Source organism: Pinus tabuliformis, chromosome 3_2 (genome assembly GCF_031772625.1).
Source record: "Pinus tabuliformis cultivar Carrire ecotype Pingquan chromosome 3_2, CPIR1, whole genome shotgun sequence".
NCBI classification, from domain to species: domain Eukaryota; kingdom Viridiplantae; phylum Streptophyta; class Pinopsida; order Pinales; family Pinaceae; genus Pinus; species Pinus tabuliformis.
Genome location: NC_142302.1, coordinates 1,233,719,242 through 1,233,740,089, shown reverse-complemented (window position 1 = coordinate 1,233,740,089; position 20,848 = coordinate 1,233,719,242). Strand labels below are relative to the sequence as shown.

Here is a 20,848-nt window from a genome sequence, read left to right as displayed (position 1 = left end):
ATGTCCATATATTTCGAAGAAAAATTGGTTCTCACAAAATTTATCAGTATATAAGGGCAAGCTGCCTTGAACAAAATGCGTATGATTTTTCGACAAATATGAACAATCTTATAGCATGCATTGAAGTGATTTCATGACTACTTGCATGTATGATTAAATCTAAATGTAGTCGTAAATTACAAAATATCCGTTTCAAGCCCAAATATGTCCATATATTTCGAACAATGACCGGTTCTCACAAAAGGGACTATGAAGAATTGGAACATTCCATCTCTAATCTTTTACTGCAAATTTAGGAGCATGTTGCAGTTTCAAAATAAATAGCTTATAGTACACATATAACACAATTAGCTATACAGAAAGTTCTCATATGAGCTGCAGAAGCTACATGAAGATGAATATAAACAACTATAACTGTACATTATATAATCTTCAATAATGAAATTATTGACCGTGAGCTCAAAAAAATCTGTATCAGATGAATTTTATTAAGAAATAATAACAATAACAATGGTGGTTCTTTGAAGAACATCAAAATGAATAAAAGCAACATTTTTGCAATGACCATTGCATCAAGTGTTAGCTTTGGCATAACTTACGAGTTTGCCTGATATAATGGATTTTAATCAAATGAATATATAATATGACTTTACCCAAAATATCACAGAGAACAGAATTAAATATGACCTCTTCCTCCACACTCTGAGCACATAACATTTCCAGTACCTCCACAGCCTGACACAGCCAACAAGAAAATTAGGAATCTAAAGAGGTTAGAAGGATGAAAAGAGTTCTTGTCTGTGTTAAAACATTTTATGATAAATGAATCCAATTTTCAGACCCTTGCATTTGAGCTTACCAAAACCGGCTTCTTTAGACTGCAAACTGAGATTTACCTAAAAACTTAACCTAACAATCAAACAGTAGTGTTCATTTGAATGATCAGATAGAAAGTGTACTGTTGACCCACATATTGCCTACCTGCGTATAAAATCTTGCAAAGTGTTGCAAAGCTTATATTCCTGTATTAAAATCAAACTAGAGGAGGTGGGGTCCCCTAGTAAAAGTATTGCAGATGATCGATTACTTCATATATGGCTGATGTTTCTATGAGCATCTTGGATGGTTTATGACTCTTATCATGCATATGGTTTCAGTTTTGAGTGATGTCAGAAATGCATTCCTGCATAGTGTGTCTTATAATGCAAGTGCATTTACACAAGTATCATTATGTCATCACAAAAAAAGTTGAATGGGATTGGCAATGCACCTTGACCGTAAGCTTGAAATAGAGTTTGAAGTTCATGTCGAACACGGATTACATTACTTAATGCTCTGTGACAAATGATGTGTTTTGCCATGATAACAAATATTGTGATATATGTATATAAATTGCGGTATTGCTCTATCAAATTACAATAGAGATAAATTGTGATCATATTTGGATGGTGGTAAAGAGGTTAATAAAAATACTATGGCACCTACATCCAATTACCTTTAAAATAAACATCATAACATAGCATCATACGATATCTTATGCAAAGATTATGTTATAAATATGGCATGGCATGGTTGTACGTAAAGGTTTTTTTTTGGCTTTGGCTTTGGCTTTGGCACGACATAAAGTATATTTGAATGATATGACATATGTTAAGTTCTACGACAGCATTTAAGAGTTGTGAAGCTTAATCGATAGCATTTATCAACGGTTAAAGTTAAGACTTGACATATCGTATGAAGGTTTGTAATATGATGATTTGGTGGTGGTAAGTGTTTGGAAGCTGTCATATACATAAATAACATGTATTAACTCTGAAAAGAAGTAAAGCATTACCACTATTGGAATTAGTTAGGGTTGCATACTCATTTGGACAATTCCAAATTTTGGAAATAGCTCTGATTCTGCGTTGCGGTTTCAATTAAGCTTGAATCTGGTCAGTTGTGCAATGGATTACACTTGTATTTAAGCTTAGGACCTGCACAAAGAGCAATTTGTTGATTTTTGAGTAGCTGTGATAGGTATTCCCCAGCTACTCTAACTCGGCCCTAAAAGGAAATCAAAAGGAAGAAACTTAAAATTTAAATTTTATTTTGCCTCCAAAAGTCAAATCAGCCCAGAATAAGGTAACACCGCTTGGGGCACCATAAATCACAATAAATAGGACATTAGCCCTCCTCATTTGTTCACTCACTCAACACAATCAATTCTCTCTCACATGAAGAAGTCTGAGGAGGAGGCCAAAAAATCTAAGGAAGAAGCCGAGATACCCAAGGAGCTGAATTTCTGAAGCAGACCAGCATTTGACCAGCGTCGACTTCGCCTACGTGGGCTGCAGCAGTTGACTGTTTGACCAAAGTTTTCTGGGCAGGTTGACCGAAATTCTGGGCAGCTGCAGGAGGCCGAATTTCAGCCCTGTTGACTGAGGTTGACTGAAATTCTGGGCTGCAGCAGGAAGGCTAAATTTTGGCCTGTTTGACCAGGTTTGACCTGTGTGATTTCTGTGGTCTGTTTGACCAATTTTGACTGGAAAAATTAGATTTTACTATTGCTGAATTGAACAATTTCTCCTAAGAAAAGGTTGCTGGGTTTTTCCCAAGGTTGGGTTTACCCAGGTTAAATTTGTGTCTCTGTGCTTGGCTGTCTTTTTATAATCTTATTGTCATTATTGCATTACTATTGAGATTCTGATTTTCTATGTATAATTGCTTAATGATGTATGAGACATAAGTTAACTTGTTTAAGAAATCATTGGAAAGTAATTATCAGATTAGAAGATCAGATTTCTCTTTTTGAAAAATCAACATGGTTTCAGAGTCTAAGTGAAAAAGCAGCCATTAAAGAGACCTGAAGAAGCTAGTCTAGAAACAAAGGAAGCTTGGGATCATGTTTTGACTCTCGATCCTTGAGAAGTTTCATGAAACATGGCTCCTACATACCTTACAAAGATGACATGATATGCTGAATTGGCAACCTTGGGAAGATGCCACGGATGGTTAAGTCTGCAAGCAGGAGAAAGTCAAATTGTATGGTCTGATTTCTGTGTTCGAAGAAGGATTCTTCCCTAGAGAAGAAGGCTGTGTTACTTATATGTTGGACGAAAAGGATACACAGTGATCTGTCTGTTGTTTAAGGTAGAACCAAGTTTCAATTTGTTCCTTGGAAAAGGCTTGAAGCCCTAGAAGGGAAGTCGAGAGGCCTCAAGTCATAAGCAGACAAGGCCGCAGATGATTGGGGCTAGACCACAGGCCTAAAAGGGGTTAAGAGACCTCAGACCCTTGAGAAGCAGGGCCGAGATGCCTCAGAAGGCCAGAGGGCCAAGACTGAGCATAGGGCTGAATAGAACTCTAGAAAGCTGAGTTGTAGAATCAAGAGTGTGGTCACTAATAAGGTCTAGTTCAAGGCAATATAAGACCTGCTAAAGGGGGCTGAACTGAAGTGGTTGCTTTAAATTGCAGAAGTAAAGTGTTGCCATATATTGTCATGAACTTTGTACTATTATGGAAATGTGGTTGAATAAGGGTCCTTGACAAGTATAGAAGATGCCTTGTATATGTTGTTGAAGTTAAAATTGTATTGGCAATTTGGCTGAGATATGTTGCTAGAACAGATTGGTATATGGCAGAGTTTTTCAAGCATTTGGGATATGATCAATTTAATTTGACTCAAGAATGTTACTCCAGAGCCAGAGGGAGCTGAGTAAAAAAACTCTCATATAAAGCAAGAAAAATCATAACACTTGTGCTAAAGTATGAGCCCTTCTTGGAAGAGCTGGTAAACTTAGGGTTTGTAAACCCTAGAAAAGACTTGAAGGTTATGATTTAGAAATCCCTATGGTTTGTGGATAAAAACCTAGAGATAGACCTAGAATGTTGAAATCGATGAATCCATTGAATGAAGAAACAAACCCGCGCTCATACAGTTAATGCATGGAAAGAAAAGAAAGTAACATGCATTAATAGTTGATGATGAGGACGAGGATGAGAATTTCTAGCTTGATGAGATTGCAAATGGATTGCAGTGATTTCTGCAAGAAGGCAAGAATCAAGTGGGGATTGAGAATTCCCTACAATCCTCAAATCAAAAGATAAGTACTTCATATCTTTCTTCCTTTATTATTATTACTTTATTTTGGTCAACCTCTTGTCTTTTGCTTGGTTATAATCGTTTCTTCCATTGCCTCCTAATGAGGTTTGTAAGTACATTGTGAAGGCTGCCAAGGCTCTGGCCGCAGATGGAAGCATCGGGAAGAACGAAGCAAAATCTGCGACAAGAGGATTCTCCCAGGGTCGAGCATAAACTCAGCAAGAGTGGTTCATGTTTGAGAGTAAAATGTCCCTAGTTTTTACATTATCTTGTGATGAGAATCAGAGGAGTCTCCAAAGCTTATGTTACCCAAGTCATAGGAGTTGGATTACATTATTGGTGGACTCAAAGGGTTTTGAGGAGTTATATGGGGTCGACTGAGATCACTTACCATATTTCATCATTAGGGTCAATTCCACACAGTTTGCTTTTGGTTCCATGATATTCCAACGATTTCCCTAAAACAGAGTTATAAACGGGCATATTTTAATTAATTACGTTTAAGGTGTTGTTTTGGGTCGATTACTTGGAGAAACACCTTAGTGTAATAGCTCGTTGGAATTGGTGTGAAAAGATCTACAAGGCATGATGATGAAAGGGCTTTGGGTGGCTAGTGTGACCAAAGAGGCGAATTAAGCATTTTCCGCCATTAAAAGTGACTTTAATTAGTTTATAAAAGTCACTTTATTAAATAAAGAAAGGAAAAGTGCTTTAATATTTAATTGGAAGGAAAAGGTAAGTGAGTTATAAAAAGGGAAATGATAGGGTCTCTCCTCATTCGTGCATTTGAGTTTTTGGAGAAAGGAACTCTTGGAGAGAATTTGAAGGAGAAGCTTAGGGTTTTAGAACCCTAGCCGCCATAGCTGACTTCAATGTTGAAACTAAACACCCTAGTTGGATTTGAGAGTGAAATCACTCAGATTTCACCATCATAAGTCAAAGGAGAAAAAGATTTCCAAGAGATTTGAGCTGGAAGAGGTATTATCTGTTGAATCTCTAATTGATTGTTCTTCATTTCACAGAAGACGAGTTTGAGGGAGCCAAAGGTTCAAGCCTAGGTCTGAAGCCAAGCCACTGTCGAAAGAGAGAATGATTTCCACTCATTTTGCTGCTCCAATCATATGAGGGAGAGGCTGGGTTTGAAGAGCAAGACAGAGGGACGAATTCTGGTCATCGTAGCTCAAGTTCCTTTGCTAAGAAGGTCAAATCTCAATACCTGAGCTGTTGGACAAGTTACCACTGTCCTAGGTCGAAACTATTCAGCTGGAAGGACGAGTTTCCATCCCTGTTTGGGAGCCATAACAATTTCTGGGTGTGAGACTGAATATCTTCCTTCAAGGAAATGAATTTGTGGAGGGTTTATTAACTGAGAAGGACGTGTAGTTTGCTGGAGATTACCATCAATTGAGCTGCATTTTTATTTTCCTCTTGTTGTTCGAGTTGCTGGTGCTTTTTGGGCCTGAACTCTAAGTCCTGTGAGCCAACATCTCCCTGTTTGGCGTGGTCTACTCTCACTGTGAACAGAGGCACATTTTGTATTAGTTCTGGCTTTGCTATTTCTGAGTTATATGGCTGGTCTCTTTACTTTCTATGACTGATATATTGGAGACTGCACTTAAATAAATTCTAAGGTTTCTCTATTACTTTATTTTTCTGAGATTTTCGTTTGGCAAAAGTGAAAGAGAGTTGCTCCAGTTCTTTTTCATTATGTTACCATCTTACATCAGCAATATATAAATTTCCGAGTGTTATATTTAACAGTTTGAACTTTTTAAAGGCTCACTTTGGATGCATACTATTCATTGTGTTTATTTACTGAGATTAAAACTGTGACAAAGAACCTACAGCGGTATTCGGTTAAACTGTTTGATGAAATACGTCACTGAAACCCCAATACAAACTCAAAATTTATTATGAGAAATTAAGTTTTGCCAAAGAGGAATTTTACAGACGGAGAATTTTGCAGATATCTAGAACCATGCCAAATGACCTAAGAGCTCCTAGTTCAGATGAAGCAGAAAATCAGGTAGTTTGATGGTTTCCATGATGGAGGAAATTGTGCTCAGACCTAAAGGGAAGTCAGTGGTGACTCCCAAGTAGATCTCTCAAGATCAAGCATGCTGTAAATGGCAGCATAGAGAAGTACAAAGCAAGATTCATGGCAAGAGGGTTCTCCCAGAAAGAGGGAGAGGACTATGAAGAGACATTTGCTCCAGTTGCCAGGTACACTTCTATTAGAACTATTATTTCTATTGCTTCTATTATGGATTGGAGGTTACATCAGATGGATGTAAAGATCACTTTTCTCAATGGAGTAATTGAGGAAGAAGAAGTGTACATAGAGCTACCTCAAGACTTGAGGTACATGAGAGGGAATCTCATGTCTGCAGACTGAAGAAAGCTTTGTACGAACCTCGGGCATGGTATTCTCGGATTGATGGATATCTGATGAGTCTTGGTTGATCTTGTTATTATATGACTTGTTTCTGACGGGAGCATAATGACTCACATGACAGAGGGAGCAACAATGGCAGGAGGATTTACTTCCATGATAGAGGAAGCAGTCAAGATTACCTCAGGAAGCCCTGCTTCAAAGGGAGTTGACCTCTGAGTTCAAGATGAAGGATCTAGATTTGATGCATTACTTCCTTGGTCAAGGGAAGTATACTATTGAGATCCTTTAGAGATTTGGGATGATGGACTACAAGTCCATGGACACTCCCATGGTGACCAATCTGAAGAACCTAAGAGGCTCTGATTCATATTTGGTGGAAGGACCAACCATCCAAGTGGATGTCATGGGATTGAGATTGTCAAACTAGATGCTCAGAGACGGGAAGTCTCTAAGAGCAGTATGCCTTCTATGAGTGGACAATGCCAGACAACAAATATGCTTCAATGACTAGGAAGCAACAATGGCAGAGGGAGCAGCTAGGATTGCCTCAGCAGGATTTGTTTCTGTGTCAAAGGGAGCACCCAGTCAGGGTGACCAAAATGTAGTTGTTGTGATAGATTCAGTGAAGGAAGCCGAACAATTTATTGTTGAGTCGAGGCATGTGGCACAATTGTTAGTTTTTGTAGAGCATCGGATGATGTTTTAGTCTCGACAGTTGTCAAAGACGCTAAGAAACACTATCACTCCAGAACCCAGAAAAGGTTTTAGGAAAATCCACCTAGAAATGCCTTAATTAAGTTAATAAATTAGTAATTAAATTTTTCCTAAGTCTAACTTAAGGAAAATGATTAATTAACAGCGATTAATTGAGGAAGGTCTGATTTCTCTAGAAACTCACACGGATCGACTAGGAAACAATCTCAACCATTGGTTAAGTTTTAATCTTGGTCGTTGGAGTTCCAACTGGAGGTTATAAGAAGAAGTTGATGGGTAGATGGAGGAACAAACTTGAGATCGATTTCCTTGGGCAGTGTGACTTTCCAGAGAGTAGTAGCATTCTACAGGAAGAGTTTGAGCCAGAGGGGCAGAGACAATGAGTCCGAAGGAAGTTTTCCAATTCCGAAGAGTCGGAAAGAGGAGGCTGAAAATTTTCTCTAGATGTTGTGCAGAGGCAACACAAAACCTCAAGTGGGCAATTCGATTTCGCTGAAGGGGAAGACGTTTTCAGTTCCAGAGGCCAGGAAGATTTTCCAAAGGGCCAAAGAAGCATTTTCACAGTGTACAGCAGACAAGGAAGCTAGATTGGTAGTTTTTTCAGGAAGCGCTGGGGTAATGCGGGGCTTGTGCAAACCACTTGGACGGCTAGCTTTTCAGAGGTGAAACAATGTCGAGATTGCTTGGAGAGAGGGTGTTGTAACGCTTCTCGAAGGCAGTTCTTAGCTACAAAACTGCGTCGAGAAACAAATTCAACAAATCTTTAGGTTCAAGATGGCCCTCGAACTGGAGGGGACTCCCTCAATATTACGAGGCCTTTTGTTGTTCACTGTCACTGGACAGCAGCTTATGATGTTTGAAAAACTGAGAGGGAGGTGAATCAGTATTTTTTTTCAACTGTTATGTTTACCAGTTAAGATTCTTCACAATTATAATCAGAAAAATAAATAATAAGGATTTTATTATAAACAAGTGAGGACACCAATCCTCTTTTACAAAAATTTGAGTACAATAATGTTTGAGAGCACCAACCCTTCAATCTTCCAGCTCCAACCTGTTGCTAAGCACCAACTTGGACTTTTATGAGGCTCCAACCCTATCCTTTTCAAGGCTCCAACCTGATTTTTAGAGGCTCCAACCCCTAGGGCACCAACCCTTCAGTCTTCTTAATAAAGATAGATAAGTCACAAATCTTGTTTTGCACTTCACATGTCCATTTGATCCAAAACAGCTAGTGATTCATTGTCCAAGGTTCTCAATCCTTTATGTCCTTCACTAGATGATCATGATGAATGATGTTACCAAAGTCATTCCATTATTGTATCACTGAACTGAACTGTATCTGAGATGCCTTGTGGCCAGATTTATCCCCTGGTGTTGTGGGCATTCCCCCTCCACAGATAGTCTGAATATTTCTTCACCCTTTTTTATCACTAAGCCTCCTCCAATAGTCTTAAGAGATCATATTCCTTCACACTTTTATATTAAGATCTGGGCTCCACCAAGACTGCACTACCCACGAATCCGCGCTCCACCGAAACTTAAATGTCCCACAAATCTGGGCTCCACCGAAACTTAAATGTCCCACAAATCTAGGCTCCACGAAACTGAAATGTTCCCAGATCCGAGCCACGAAATTATGCACAAGTCCGAGAGTAGCTACAGAATGTATGTACAAGACCGAGGGTATAGAAGGTGGCTTAGTCCGAGCTTCTGAATAGATGCACCAGGTCCAAGTAAGTGTGGTTGCCTGTCCGAGCTCTTACGGTCTTATTTGCTTCAGATATCTTGTGATCCTTCTTGACCTCTAAGTCTCCTTTCCTTTGTTATTTCAAGTTCACGAGTTGTGAATTGTATCTTACTCTCTGTGATGGATGACCAAGTTCAATGATATAAATGAAGGTTTTCAGTTTTATTTATATACATTATGTTATGAAAATGAAGGGACATGACCCTTGGAGGGAGGCTAACATGACGTGGATGGGTATCGGAGGTTTGGGTATAGGAAGCTTTAACATGACACAACATGCAAAACTTGCAATATAGGAAAGTTTTGGCGCAGCGGACGCAATATTATATTAAAACGTTATGATAAAGCCAATTGGGTCTGCAACCATATCGACAATTGGAGATTAGGCCTTATCGGAGAGTCTTATCGGAGGTGCCATTTCAAAATTTCAGATAAAGTGGTAGATGCGATTTGATAATTAAATCGTTATTAAATCAGGTTGAGTCCACATATCGGAAGTCAAAGAAAACCAGAGGTTATCTCATATCGGAGATCGGAGGTCCATATTGCATATCGGAGATTGTAGGTCCATATCGCATATCGGAGATCAGAGGTCCATATCGCATATCAGAGATTCATATCGCATATTGGAGATCGGAGGTCCATATCGCATATCGGAGATCGGAGATTTTGGGTGGTGACACACAATAAAAACGCTGATATGATATAATGTCAATATGATATTTCTCTGATTTAACTTTGGTTTAATATGATATATGTCACCAAGTGTGTTATCAATTATAATCCTCCAATAGTGCAGCATCCATCAAGCGTGCTTATATTTCATCAATGACAATTATTGACCAACAATCTCCCCCTTTGTCATTGATGGAATTCAACATTCTCTCTCCCTTTGACATCAATGGCAAATGGGGTGCCCAAGTACTCTCCCTATCAAGTTGCTCCCTCTGTCATGCTGCTCCCCTTGTTATGATGCTTCTACTCTTGTCAATGTGTTCTCTTAATGTGATGCAAGAGCAATGAACCCCCTCTTTTGGTGAAGATATTCAAATGCTTCTCGTGGAAGGCGTTTTGTAAAGATATCTACAATTTGCTCCTTTGTATTGATGTATTCCAACTTGATATTTTGTTCAGCAACTTGTTCACGGAGAAAGTGGTATTTGATTGGAGTATGTTTGGTCTTTGAGTGCATTACCAGATTCTTTAAAACACTGATGGCGCTAGTGTACTGACAATAGATGGTGATTGGTGATTAGTCTTTATGTTGACATCTTTCAATGCTTCCTTCATCCACAGTATTTGTGTACAACAATCTGCAGCAACTATATATTCGGCTCCAGCTGTGGAGAGAGCTATAGAAGATTGTTTTTTGCTGAGCCAAGATACTAGACAATCTCCCATGAAGAATGCATTTTCGCTGGTACTTTTTCGATCACCTACGCTTCCAGCCGAATCAGCGTCAGTGTAAGTTGTCACGGTAAGAGTTGTGCTTTTGGGATACCATAGACCAAAATCAGTACCTTTCAAGCATCTGAGAATTCTCTTCACAACCAACAAATGGGATTGCTTAGGAGCTTATTGAAATCTTCTCACCATTCCTATTGCTTCCATAATATCGGGTCTTGTAGCAGTTAATTATAGGAGAGCTCCAAATATTGACCTGTAAAGAGTTGGATCTACCGAGGGGGATTCATCATCTTTGCTCAATTTGCAATCTGTGGTCATCGGTGTGCTCATAGGTGCACATTCTTCCATCCCATATCTCTTAAGCATGTCTTTAAGGTATTTTGCTTGGGATATAAGCATACCTGCTTTAGTTTGAGTTACTTGTAGTCCAAGGAAGTAAGATAACTCACCAATCATCAACATTTCAAACTCTTTTGACATATTTTGAGCAAATTCATGGCTCATCCCATCATCATTGCTGGAAAAAATCAAATCCTCAACATATACAAGAGTGACTAGCAGTTTGACTTTATCCATCTTCACGTAGAGATTGCTTCCTGCACTCCCTTTTTGAAGCCTTGTTGTTGTATATAATGATCAAATCTTGCGTACCAAGCTCTAGGAGCTTGTTTCAATCCATATAGCGCCTTTTCAACTTGCATACAAATCTTTTCCTTCTGCTAGGTCAAATCCTTCAGGTTGCACCATGTAAACTTATTCTTTTAGATCACCATTTAGAAATGTTGATTTCACGTCCATTTGATAAACTTTGAACATTTTGAAGAAGAAAACGCCAAAAACATCCTTATAGCCTCCATACGAGCTACCGGTGCAAAGGTTTCTTCAAAGTCGATTCCTTCTATTTGTGAATAACCTTTACAAACAAGCCTTGCCTTATTTCTTATGATTTCTCCATCTTCATTCATTTTGTTTTTGAACACCCACTCGGTTCCAATTATATTTTTATCTTTTGGACGACGTACAAGTTCCCATGTTTCATTATATTTTCGATTTGGAACATTTCTTCTTCCATTGCTCCTACCCACTGAGGGTCCTTACTAGCTTGAACAAAGTTTTTTGGTTCTACCATGGATAGTAAGGCAACATTATCTTTTCTTGCTGTATTAGTCATCCTTCTTCAGGTTTTGTTGTGGCCACAACCACCACCCTATTAAAACCTGCTCTGGCAGCAAATTTGAATGGGTCCCCTAGAAGTTTGATCTTTCATTTCTTCGAATGATAACTCTCCGAATGATCTGTTTTTATCCCAGGGATTTCAACTCTGTGCCGAGTCAAATCTTCAATTCTTAATGGTTAAGACCCCCTAAATAAATCTCTGCGGCATGATTCATTTATAACCCAGTCTAGCCCTTCATTCATGTTCTGTCATCGAGACTTTTCTCAATCCTCATAAACATTCATGGTACTCTATGCCCGCACATATAATCACCCCCACTCTTTACTATGGGTGTTGCGGACTCAACCCTCAAAAACCTTCTATCACATCCTTATCTCCATATCAATGCTTTGATAATAGAAATACTCTGCGAGCATCCTTAACTTACCTTTTCCATGTTTTTTCGGTCTTTATACATCTCCCTATGCCTGCCTTTATCGCTATCGCAATATCACAATTTCTGCGGTCATGCTACGCATTCCCCTCTTGCATCCGATATGCGATGACTTTCCGGACCCCGAATACAATTAATCGCATCTCTATCCTATCGGGTCCGCCGTTACATCGCTTATCACAATGGCGCTTCATTGAAACCCAAGGTCCATTCACTCGCCATTGAAACATTGCGATGTGATATTTGTTAAAGCTTCTCCACCGTTGATCAGAGAATATGATCCAACGGTCAACCGATCGCATCGCATATCGCAATCGGCAGAACCCGAGGCTCATACATAAGGCGTTCCGCGATATGGCAGACCCGCCGGGATCATTAACCGCAACACATATATTTTCGGGTCCGCTTCCCCAATCGCAAATCGCAATTGGTAGAGTTCAGCGTTTATATATAAAGCGCGATGCGATATGGCGGACCCGCCGGACTATTAAGCACAGCATATATATTTTCGGGTCCGGCCTATCGCATATCGTAATCGGCAATCGACGAAAGTAAAGCGACATGTGATATGCGAAGGGGCGATGAGCGGACCCGACGATAACTATAGACCCGTGTGCATAGTATTTCAAGTCCGGCCTCTGGGGGTTTTCCCGTGTATTCCCATGTGTCCCGATATAGTGTTGCGGTCCAGGTTTTTAAAGGAAAATCTGATAAAATGAATGGTCCAGGTTCAGCGGCTTAATAATTACGATTGCTTTACATTGTGAGATTAAATAGAAACTTTGACTGAAGACGAGGTTTGTTTGTGGGCATGTCTGTCATATTCTCTCATAATCATAGCTAATATGAATTGTTTCTGTAGGTGAGCATCAAGAGAAGAAAGGTGAGTTCGAGTGGACCCGATAACGGATAAATGCGATTTATATCAAGACGACACCTCTATGCCACCGATGTCAATATTGCAAAGACATACTCTGCAAGAAAGGGATACGAACCGCCATAGTGCATAATGGAGGCACACTCTATGTTCAGTGGAAGCACTCATGACAGCGCTGATCCATCAAGATGTCATTACCTCCAGATACACCTTAAAGCATGCCAGATGTGGGATGATGAGCACAGTGTCTTCAGTTTCCTTCAGGAAATGATAGGGAATAACGTCCGCTCCATACAGGTGCAGAGAGATGACACGCAGTCACGCTCTCTTAATCGACATCCTTTCATTTTCCCCAGAAAATAAAAACGCCCCAGCAAATGTAGCCTCAAGGTGTCAGCAGTTTGATGGACCGTTCTACATCCGTATATTTAATTTGTATATTGAATAAGCCGGGAAGATGGAGGGTCAGGGGGATACAGAGAGTCAGTTTCTTCCTGCATAAGTATTACCTTCGGAGATGGAGGGGGGACTTTTTTAGGGGGCAAAACAGCGTTTGATTTATTGTGCTAATAAAGAAGACTGTTTGGGTCAAGAATGAGCCTTTTTCAGATTTATTTTCCTCTTCTTTCATGTGTTTGGAATCAGGGTGTTGTTGCTGGCATAAATATAAATATGTTTTGTTTTTATGCATATTGATAACAGACAGTTCGTGACTAGTCTTGGTTATTCAAATATAATTTGTTACCATGGTTAATTCATGAAAGGTTGCTCATTTGAAACCTGTTAAACATCAGTTGCAAGTTTTATTTGTGTGGAAAGGAATGTGAATACCTGTATGAGTAATTAGATTGCAATTAAGATTTAATACAGCCTTGTTCATCTGTGAACCATTTGGACTTGGAATCTATATATGATGTTTAACCTCTTTTGTTATGCTCTTGCAGGATAGATTAGAATAGTTATGACTAGCATAAGTAGTTAGAATTAGTGTAGATAAGATTTGATACATATAGGTTAGTTGTTTCTTTTGTTGATTTAATTGAAGTCTTCCTCCAAGAAGCAATCTTTCAACACCTATAACAGTTTACGGGATCCTTTAAAACCCGTTGGAACTAGCCACTCCAAACGAGAGCGGATCTAATTGGGGTCTGCAATCGGGTTGGTTCCCTTTGTTGGCACAACGAACATTCGCCATGTCAACAAATTGGCGCTAGAAGGAGGGCCTGAACCGCCGTCCACAGCTTTTTATGATTTCATCTATAAATGTCGCGCATGGATTCGAAAAGATTAATGCATGGATCGTAAAGGTCAAAAAGATCCTTCCTCCCATTTGGAAAAGCCTCATTTCGAAGAAACAGAGATCCCTCTAAGTCCCGTGTTTGGGTCACCCAAGGAAGAGAGACTATGGGAGTACCCTGTCACTCAGGAACAACCAGTCAGAGTACTTACTCGTGCTTACGCTCGTTCCCTATCACAGCTCCCCATCTTTCAGTCTTTACCTCCGACAGCTAAAATAAAGCCAAGGGTCTATCACATAAACGAAGAGACATCTACAGCCCCTTCTCTTGAAGATATTGTGCTAGAGTCTTTGCAAAGTATCGACACTCCTTGGGAAGAAATTCCTAAGGATCCCCCTTCTAAAGGTAATCCCTGGCCTGATTTGGAAAATCCTAACGAAGAACACCCGGGGGAAACCTTCAACCAGAACCTCCCTATCCATAATATGGCTAACATTCCTCCTCCAGGTGGGAATCCGCCTCTACCGCCTCCTCTGGAAGCAATCCCTCCTTGGCTTGCATAGGATGTCGTAGCGGTACCTAGGCAGCAACATGCCTTACCCAAGAACGCAGAAAGAGTATTTCCTAAATTCGACCCTGAGCGGGAGACACTGCTGATAACCATATTCACTCTTTCTTCCTAGTTGTGCACATGTTGGGGGTAGCCGACGAGGATGTGGTATGTCGCTTGTTCCCTTTTACTCTGATTGGTACGGCTTCCACATGGTACATTAGCTTGAGAATATGATCGATCACCTCATGGGGTGCCTTTCAGCAGGCCTTCTTAGACAAGTTTGGCGATGACAAAACACCCACAGCCTTAGTTTTAGAACTATCCCGTTTAAAAATGGAAGCCAAAGAAAAGGTCAAGGATTTTAACATCCGGTTCAACACTTTGTTCAACAAAATCCCGGCTAACGTTAGACCTACTGATGAGGTGCTCATGGAATTCCACATCACTGCTCTCCCTGTCCCCACTGCGATGTGGTTCAAGAGAAGTAACGCACAAACCTTACAAGGTGCTATCGATGAAGCAATAAAAGTCGAGAATGAAATGATCAGTCTCACAACATGTCATCATACGACCGAAGGAAAGAAAGCCTCTCAGTCATCCAAGAAGAATAATGGGAGTGATAACAAAGTCGCTGAGGTCAAATAAAGGGACACCACAGATGTGGAAGGTTTGCATCAGACCATTAAGAAATTGACAAACACAGTCATCGATATGAAAAGGAATTCTGGAGAGAGTACAAATGGGAATGGAGGAGATTATAACAACAGAAAATCCTTCAAACCTTTCTATCATAAGAAGACAGAAGGTGGTCATGGTCAACTTGCATTGCCTGCTCCACCCAATGAAGGGAATTTAAATATGGAAGAGTTGGCTCTTATCAGATCGCTCCTTAACAAAGAAGAACCTATAGTGGAGCTGGAGCTAGAACAAGAAAATGAGGAAGAATACCAAGTAGAAGAGCCCTTGGACGAAGAATCTCAAATCAATGTACTATGGGATTTCTATACAAATGAGAACGATGACAACGAAGGAGTTACTACAGCAGAAATCCACACTAATGAAATCCACACACGAAGTAAAGGGCCACTTGCGGGCGTGATGAAGCCTGTAGACCAGACAAAGAAAGATGTTCGCCCTTTGAAGGCATCCGCTCCTAAAGTTCCTGTTGAGAAAGGTAGACCTAGTGGTGATTCCAAGAGTACTCCAGTTGTGAACTATCCACAGAAAGATAATACATCTCTGACTGCAACGAAGGCGACTCAAAATGGTAAACTCCCACCTAAGAACGGAAAAACCGGTATGTTTACTCTGCCCTACCCTGTTTATAACATTGATTACAACATTGTGGATGATCTTAAGAAATCTCGAGCTAATATCACATACTTCGATTTGTTAAAGTTAACACAGCAAAGAGATCTGCTTTTGAAAGCTATGAATGAACGGAATTGCAAATCTCCCACCAATCCAAGTAGTCAAACCAAAACTTCGGTGTCCAGACCCGTTAGTACCTCCAGTACATCCCAAACGCCACCAGCCATGGAAGCCACTCTGTCAAAAATAAATCGAACGCCCCAAGATGTCAGTGCAGCCATGATAGGAAGGAAATCAAAATCCATGACTCCACCTTTCCTTATCACATTTGAAATCTTCAACATGAACGTATATAATTGCCTGGTAGATTCCGGTGCCTCGTCCACTGTTATGCCTTACGCTGTTGCTAAAAGACTTCATGCAATGCCCGAGAAAACTGGAACTCGAATTATGCAACTGGACAGAACGAATGTAAAAGTAATTGGAGAATTGAAAGATGCGTTGATTCGGATGGCAACTAAACCACAGTACACACAAGTCATTGACATAGTGGTAGTTGACATACCTGAGGCTTATGGAACGCTGCTTAGTAGGGACTGGTCAGCAAAACTGAATGGATATTTCTCAACTGATTGGTCCCATCTCTCGCTACCTCAGAAGGGAAAAGGTGATACGCTGAGAGTTGATCGAGAATGATACATGAAGTATGTGGTGACGGAACTAAACGACCCCAATGAACCTGTAATGTTTACCAACTATATCCTTGGGAATTATAGTTTCGATGTTTGTGCCACGGAAACCTGTTTTGGAGAATTCCGTGCAGAGACAATTGAAGAAATTGCAATAAACGCACAGTTGGAAGCTCCCCCTACAATCCAACTGATGAATTATCCTGTATTATAGTAGATGATAGGACTAATTTCGCAGAAAGCAATTCAATTGATGTAACATTAGATTCTATATTTTGGACACTCTATTTTGATGGCCCTAACTACCTTGAAGGTGTAGGTGTTGGGAGCATTCTCATTGACCCGCAAGGGAAACAACATCTGATGGCCAGCCGGTTGGAGTTCACGTGCACCAACAACACGGCAGAATACGAACACTTGCTGTAGGCCCTGAAGAAAGCCATTGATATGAAGGTAAAAAATCTTAAAGTTTTTGGTGACTCACAGATAATTGTGGACCAAGGAAGGAAAAGGATACACTACAATTAGCCACACCTGGTAAGATACCAACATGAGATAGGGAGCTTAATTGACAATTTTGATTCTTTTCATATCACATATATACCTCGAGGACAAAACCAAGATGCCGATCTGATGGCTAGTATGGCTTCAAAACTTTTGCCTGACCTTAGATTAAAAAGAATAAATATTATGTTGAATTAATTTTCAGACCGTCCGTACCTGATAACATCTCAAATTGACGAGCAAATCCTTGAGTTCCTGCATTGTGAGAAGACATTCAAAAATGCACTCATTGACGAAAAAGAGCATGACAGGCTTATGAATGAGAGTGAAGACGAGGAAAAAGATCAGTCCAATATAATTCCCAATTCAGTTGTCAAGATGGAGCACTTGTATGACCTGCATGATAAATTTAAGAAGCCGACTAACTGCAAAACGCATAGCTCATCCATGAAGTATGAATCGGTCAACCTTGGAACCAAAGAAGACCCAAAAATTGTTAATTTGGCCCTGGGATGCTCTCCACGAGAAAACGCTGCATTTGTTAAGCTGTTTAAAGAGTACAAGGACGTCTTTGCATGGACATATGGCGATTTAAAAACCTTCGATACCAGCATTATGCAACATGTGATTCCGTTGGAGAAGGATGTTAGGCCATACCAACAAAAGCTTCGCAAGATGCATCCAAGCCTGGAACCGTTGGTGAAGAAAGAATTAAACAAAATGCTGGACGCCAAAATCATTTTTCCTGTCAGGCACACCCGCTAGGTAGCCAATCTCGTGCCAGTAAGAAAGAAAAATGGAGACATCAGACTATGTATCGATTTCAGAAACCTGAACAAAGCATCGCAGAAAGATAACTATCCAGTCCCTTCTATGGAACACATTCTTCAGTGCGTTTCTGGGTCTGAAATGTTGTCCCTATTGGATGGTTTTTCGAGATATAATCAAGTGTTGGTATAAGATCAGCTTAAGACAACCTTCAACACTAAATGGGGCACTTACGCATACCGTAAAATGTCGTTTGGACTTATTAATGCAGGCGCCACATTTCAGAGAGCTATGGACATAGCTTTCTGAGGATTGATTAACAGATCAGTAGTAGTGTACATGGATGACATTACTGTGTATTCGTATCGCAAAAGGGATCATATTTATCACCTACAATAGATTTTCGAAAGATGCCGAAGATACGGAATATCGTTGAATCCCAAGAAGAGCATCTTCACAGTTACGGAAGGGAAACTACTGGGTCATATCCTCTCTAAAGAAGGGATTGTTATTGATCCTGAAAGAATAGAGACCATCATGAGAATACAACACCCTGCAAATAAAAGGGCAATGCAATCTTTCTTCGGGAAAATTAATTTCATTAGGAAATTTGTTTCAGGTTTCGCAGAAATAGTGTGTCCCATGCAGCTAATGATGAAGAAAGACGTTGTGTATAGGTGGAGCGATGAAGCTAAGAAATCGTTTCAGCGAATTAAGGAGGCCATCGCAGAAGCTCCTGCGTTGGTCAGCCCCGATTTTGACAAGGGATTCCTCTTGTACACTTTCGCTTCTGATGTTTCATATGTCGCCATCCTCACCCAAAAAAATGATGATGGCAACTAAGTCCCTATTTCTTATATGAGCTCTAATCTCCAGGGAGCAGAACTGAACTACCCAAACGTGGAGAAACAAGGTTTTGCGGTTTTTAAAGTCGTAAAACATTTCCGCCCTTATTTATTAAAGGCCAGGACTAAAGTAATTGTTCCCCACCCTGTTGTAAGAGCCCTCTTCGTGCAGAAAGAAATGGGTGAATGAAGAGGGAATTGGATAACCGCCCTTTAAGAATACGACCTTGAGATTAAGCCAGCGAAGATAGTTCGAGGGCAAGGATTGTGTGAGCTCGCGGCAGAAGCCTTGGCGGATAAAGAAGGGGCGTCCGAAGAACCAGAATCGCAGAGCATACAGAATGCACAAGTAGAATTTAGGGAGGAGCCCTTATGGATTAATGAGACGTTGATATGTGAGCACGAAACGTCGGAAGTCCCTTCGAACCCTGAGTCATGGTACTACGACATACGCTTTTATTTAACATCGGGATCATGTCCTGAGCACATGGATGCATCACGAAGGAGAGCGCTCAAATTGAAATCTAATCAGTATCACCTGGCCAATGACACATTATACAGAAAAAATTATGATGGAGTCTGGCTAAGGTGTTTGGAAAAGGATGATGTTGATCATGTCTTGAAAGAAATGCACGACGGCCCAGCAGGTGGTCACTATGGAGGAGAGACCACTGCTCACAAAATATTAAGAGCTGGATATTATTGGCCCACAATGTTCAGAGACTCGCATGCCTACGCTCGGAAATGCAAGGTATGTCAAACTGCCGCAAGACGAGAAAGAAAGCCAGTCGTTCCCCTCAGGCCTGTTATGATTTATTGCTCGTTCTAGCAATGGGGCCTAGATGTCATAGGTGAGATCACTCCAAACTCTTCACAGCAGCATAAGTATATACTCACGGCAACCGACTACTTCACCAGATGGACCGAAGCCATCCCGCTTCGGAAGGTTAACGAAGACGAGGTAATATCTTTTATTGAGAAATTTATTATCAATAGGTTTGGCATCCCTGACGCTCTCATATTTGATAATGCTTCTTACTTTTCATCACTTAAATTGACTGAATTTGCTATCGATAAATCAATTCGCATAAGGTATGCACCAAACTATTACTCCCAAGGAAATGGAGTTGCAGAGTCCTCAAATAAAAACCTCATCCGCATAATCTGTAAATCTGTCGTGACAACCAGAGGAACTATCACAACGCTCTAACAAACGCCCTCTGGGCCGATAGGGTCACCCCAAAAGTAGCATTAGGAAACTCCCCATACTTCCTCGTCTATGGACAGGAAGCCATCTTGCCTCCTAACGTTACCCTTCCCTCTTTACAGCTCTCCCAAGCTTCGAGAGGGACCCCTCAACCAACTGGTGAGGTTGGAGGAATTGAGAGACAAAGCCAGAAATATATTTAGAAATCATCAAATGATTGTGAAGAGATGGTTTGATCACCATCTAGCAAGAGATAAAGATTACCAAGTAGGAGAGCTAGTCTTGAAATGGAACAAGCTGAGTGAGCCAAAAGGTAAGCACACGAAATTCCAACACTTATGGCTGGGCCCGTTCCAAGTTGAAGAAAAAATCGGTCAGGGAACTTACAGATTGAAAACTTTACAGGGAGAAACTGAAAAACTCCCTGTTAATGGCCAACATCTTAAGAGATACTTCCAGTAGCCACCACATGGTGGTTACCTCCTGAGTAGGTTAGGATTCATTTTATTTTGTTGTTAGCTTAGTTACATTTTCATCCTGTCCTTTCCTGTTTTACACAAAGTTTATTTTCCTTTTGAATTTCAGTCCTTTTCAGCCAATTGATTTCGGTCCTTCAGTCTCGTTTTCACCTTTATAACTCTCTTCAGATTGCCCTCATTCCCCACCTTTAGCTTTTTGCCTCCCTCAATAACCTGTTGATGAGTTTGCCAATCCTAAATTCATCATTACCTTGCAAATCAAGCAAACTTTCAATGAGCCTATGAGAACTGGAAAATCAGTGGTGAAATTCAAATCAGAGCCACTCATTGGCATCTGTTGGGAACTAGGTAGGATCTGTTGATAACCTGGATACCGGAGCATGTAGGGGCATCTTTATAAAACGAAAAATGTGTAAC

At 40.4% G+C, this 20,848-nt stretch overlaps 1 protein-coding gene across 2 annotated transcripts in view; it reads right to left on the bottom strand.

Moving 5' to 3' along the window:
• Positions 1-459: 459 nt before the first annotated feature.
• The window catches only part of LOC149185206 (DnaJ/Hsp40 cysteine-rich domain superfamily protein), a 98,342-nt gene continuing 77,953 nt past the window's right edge, over positions 460-20,848 (bottom strand). For both annotated transcript variants that reach the window (XM_089417801.1, XM_089417802.1), the window contains exon 3: positions 460-735. In XM_089417801.1, the coding sequence (XP_089273927.1) occupies positions 677-735 (59 nt within the window). In that variant the 3' untranslated portion in view covers positions 460-676. The remainder of the gene's footprint in view (positions 736-20,848) is intronic.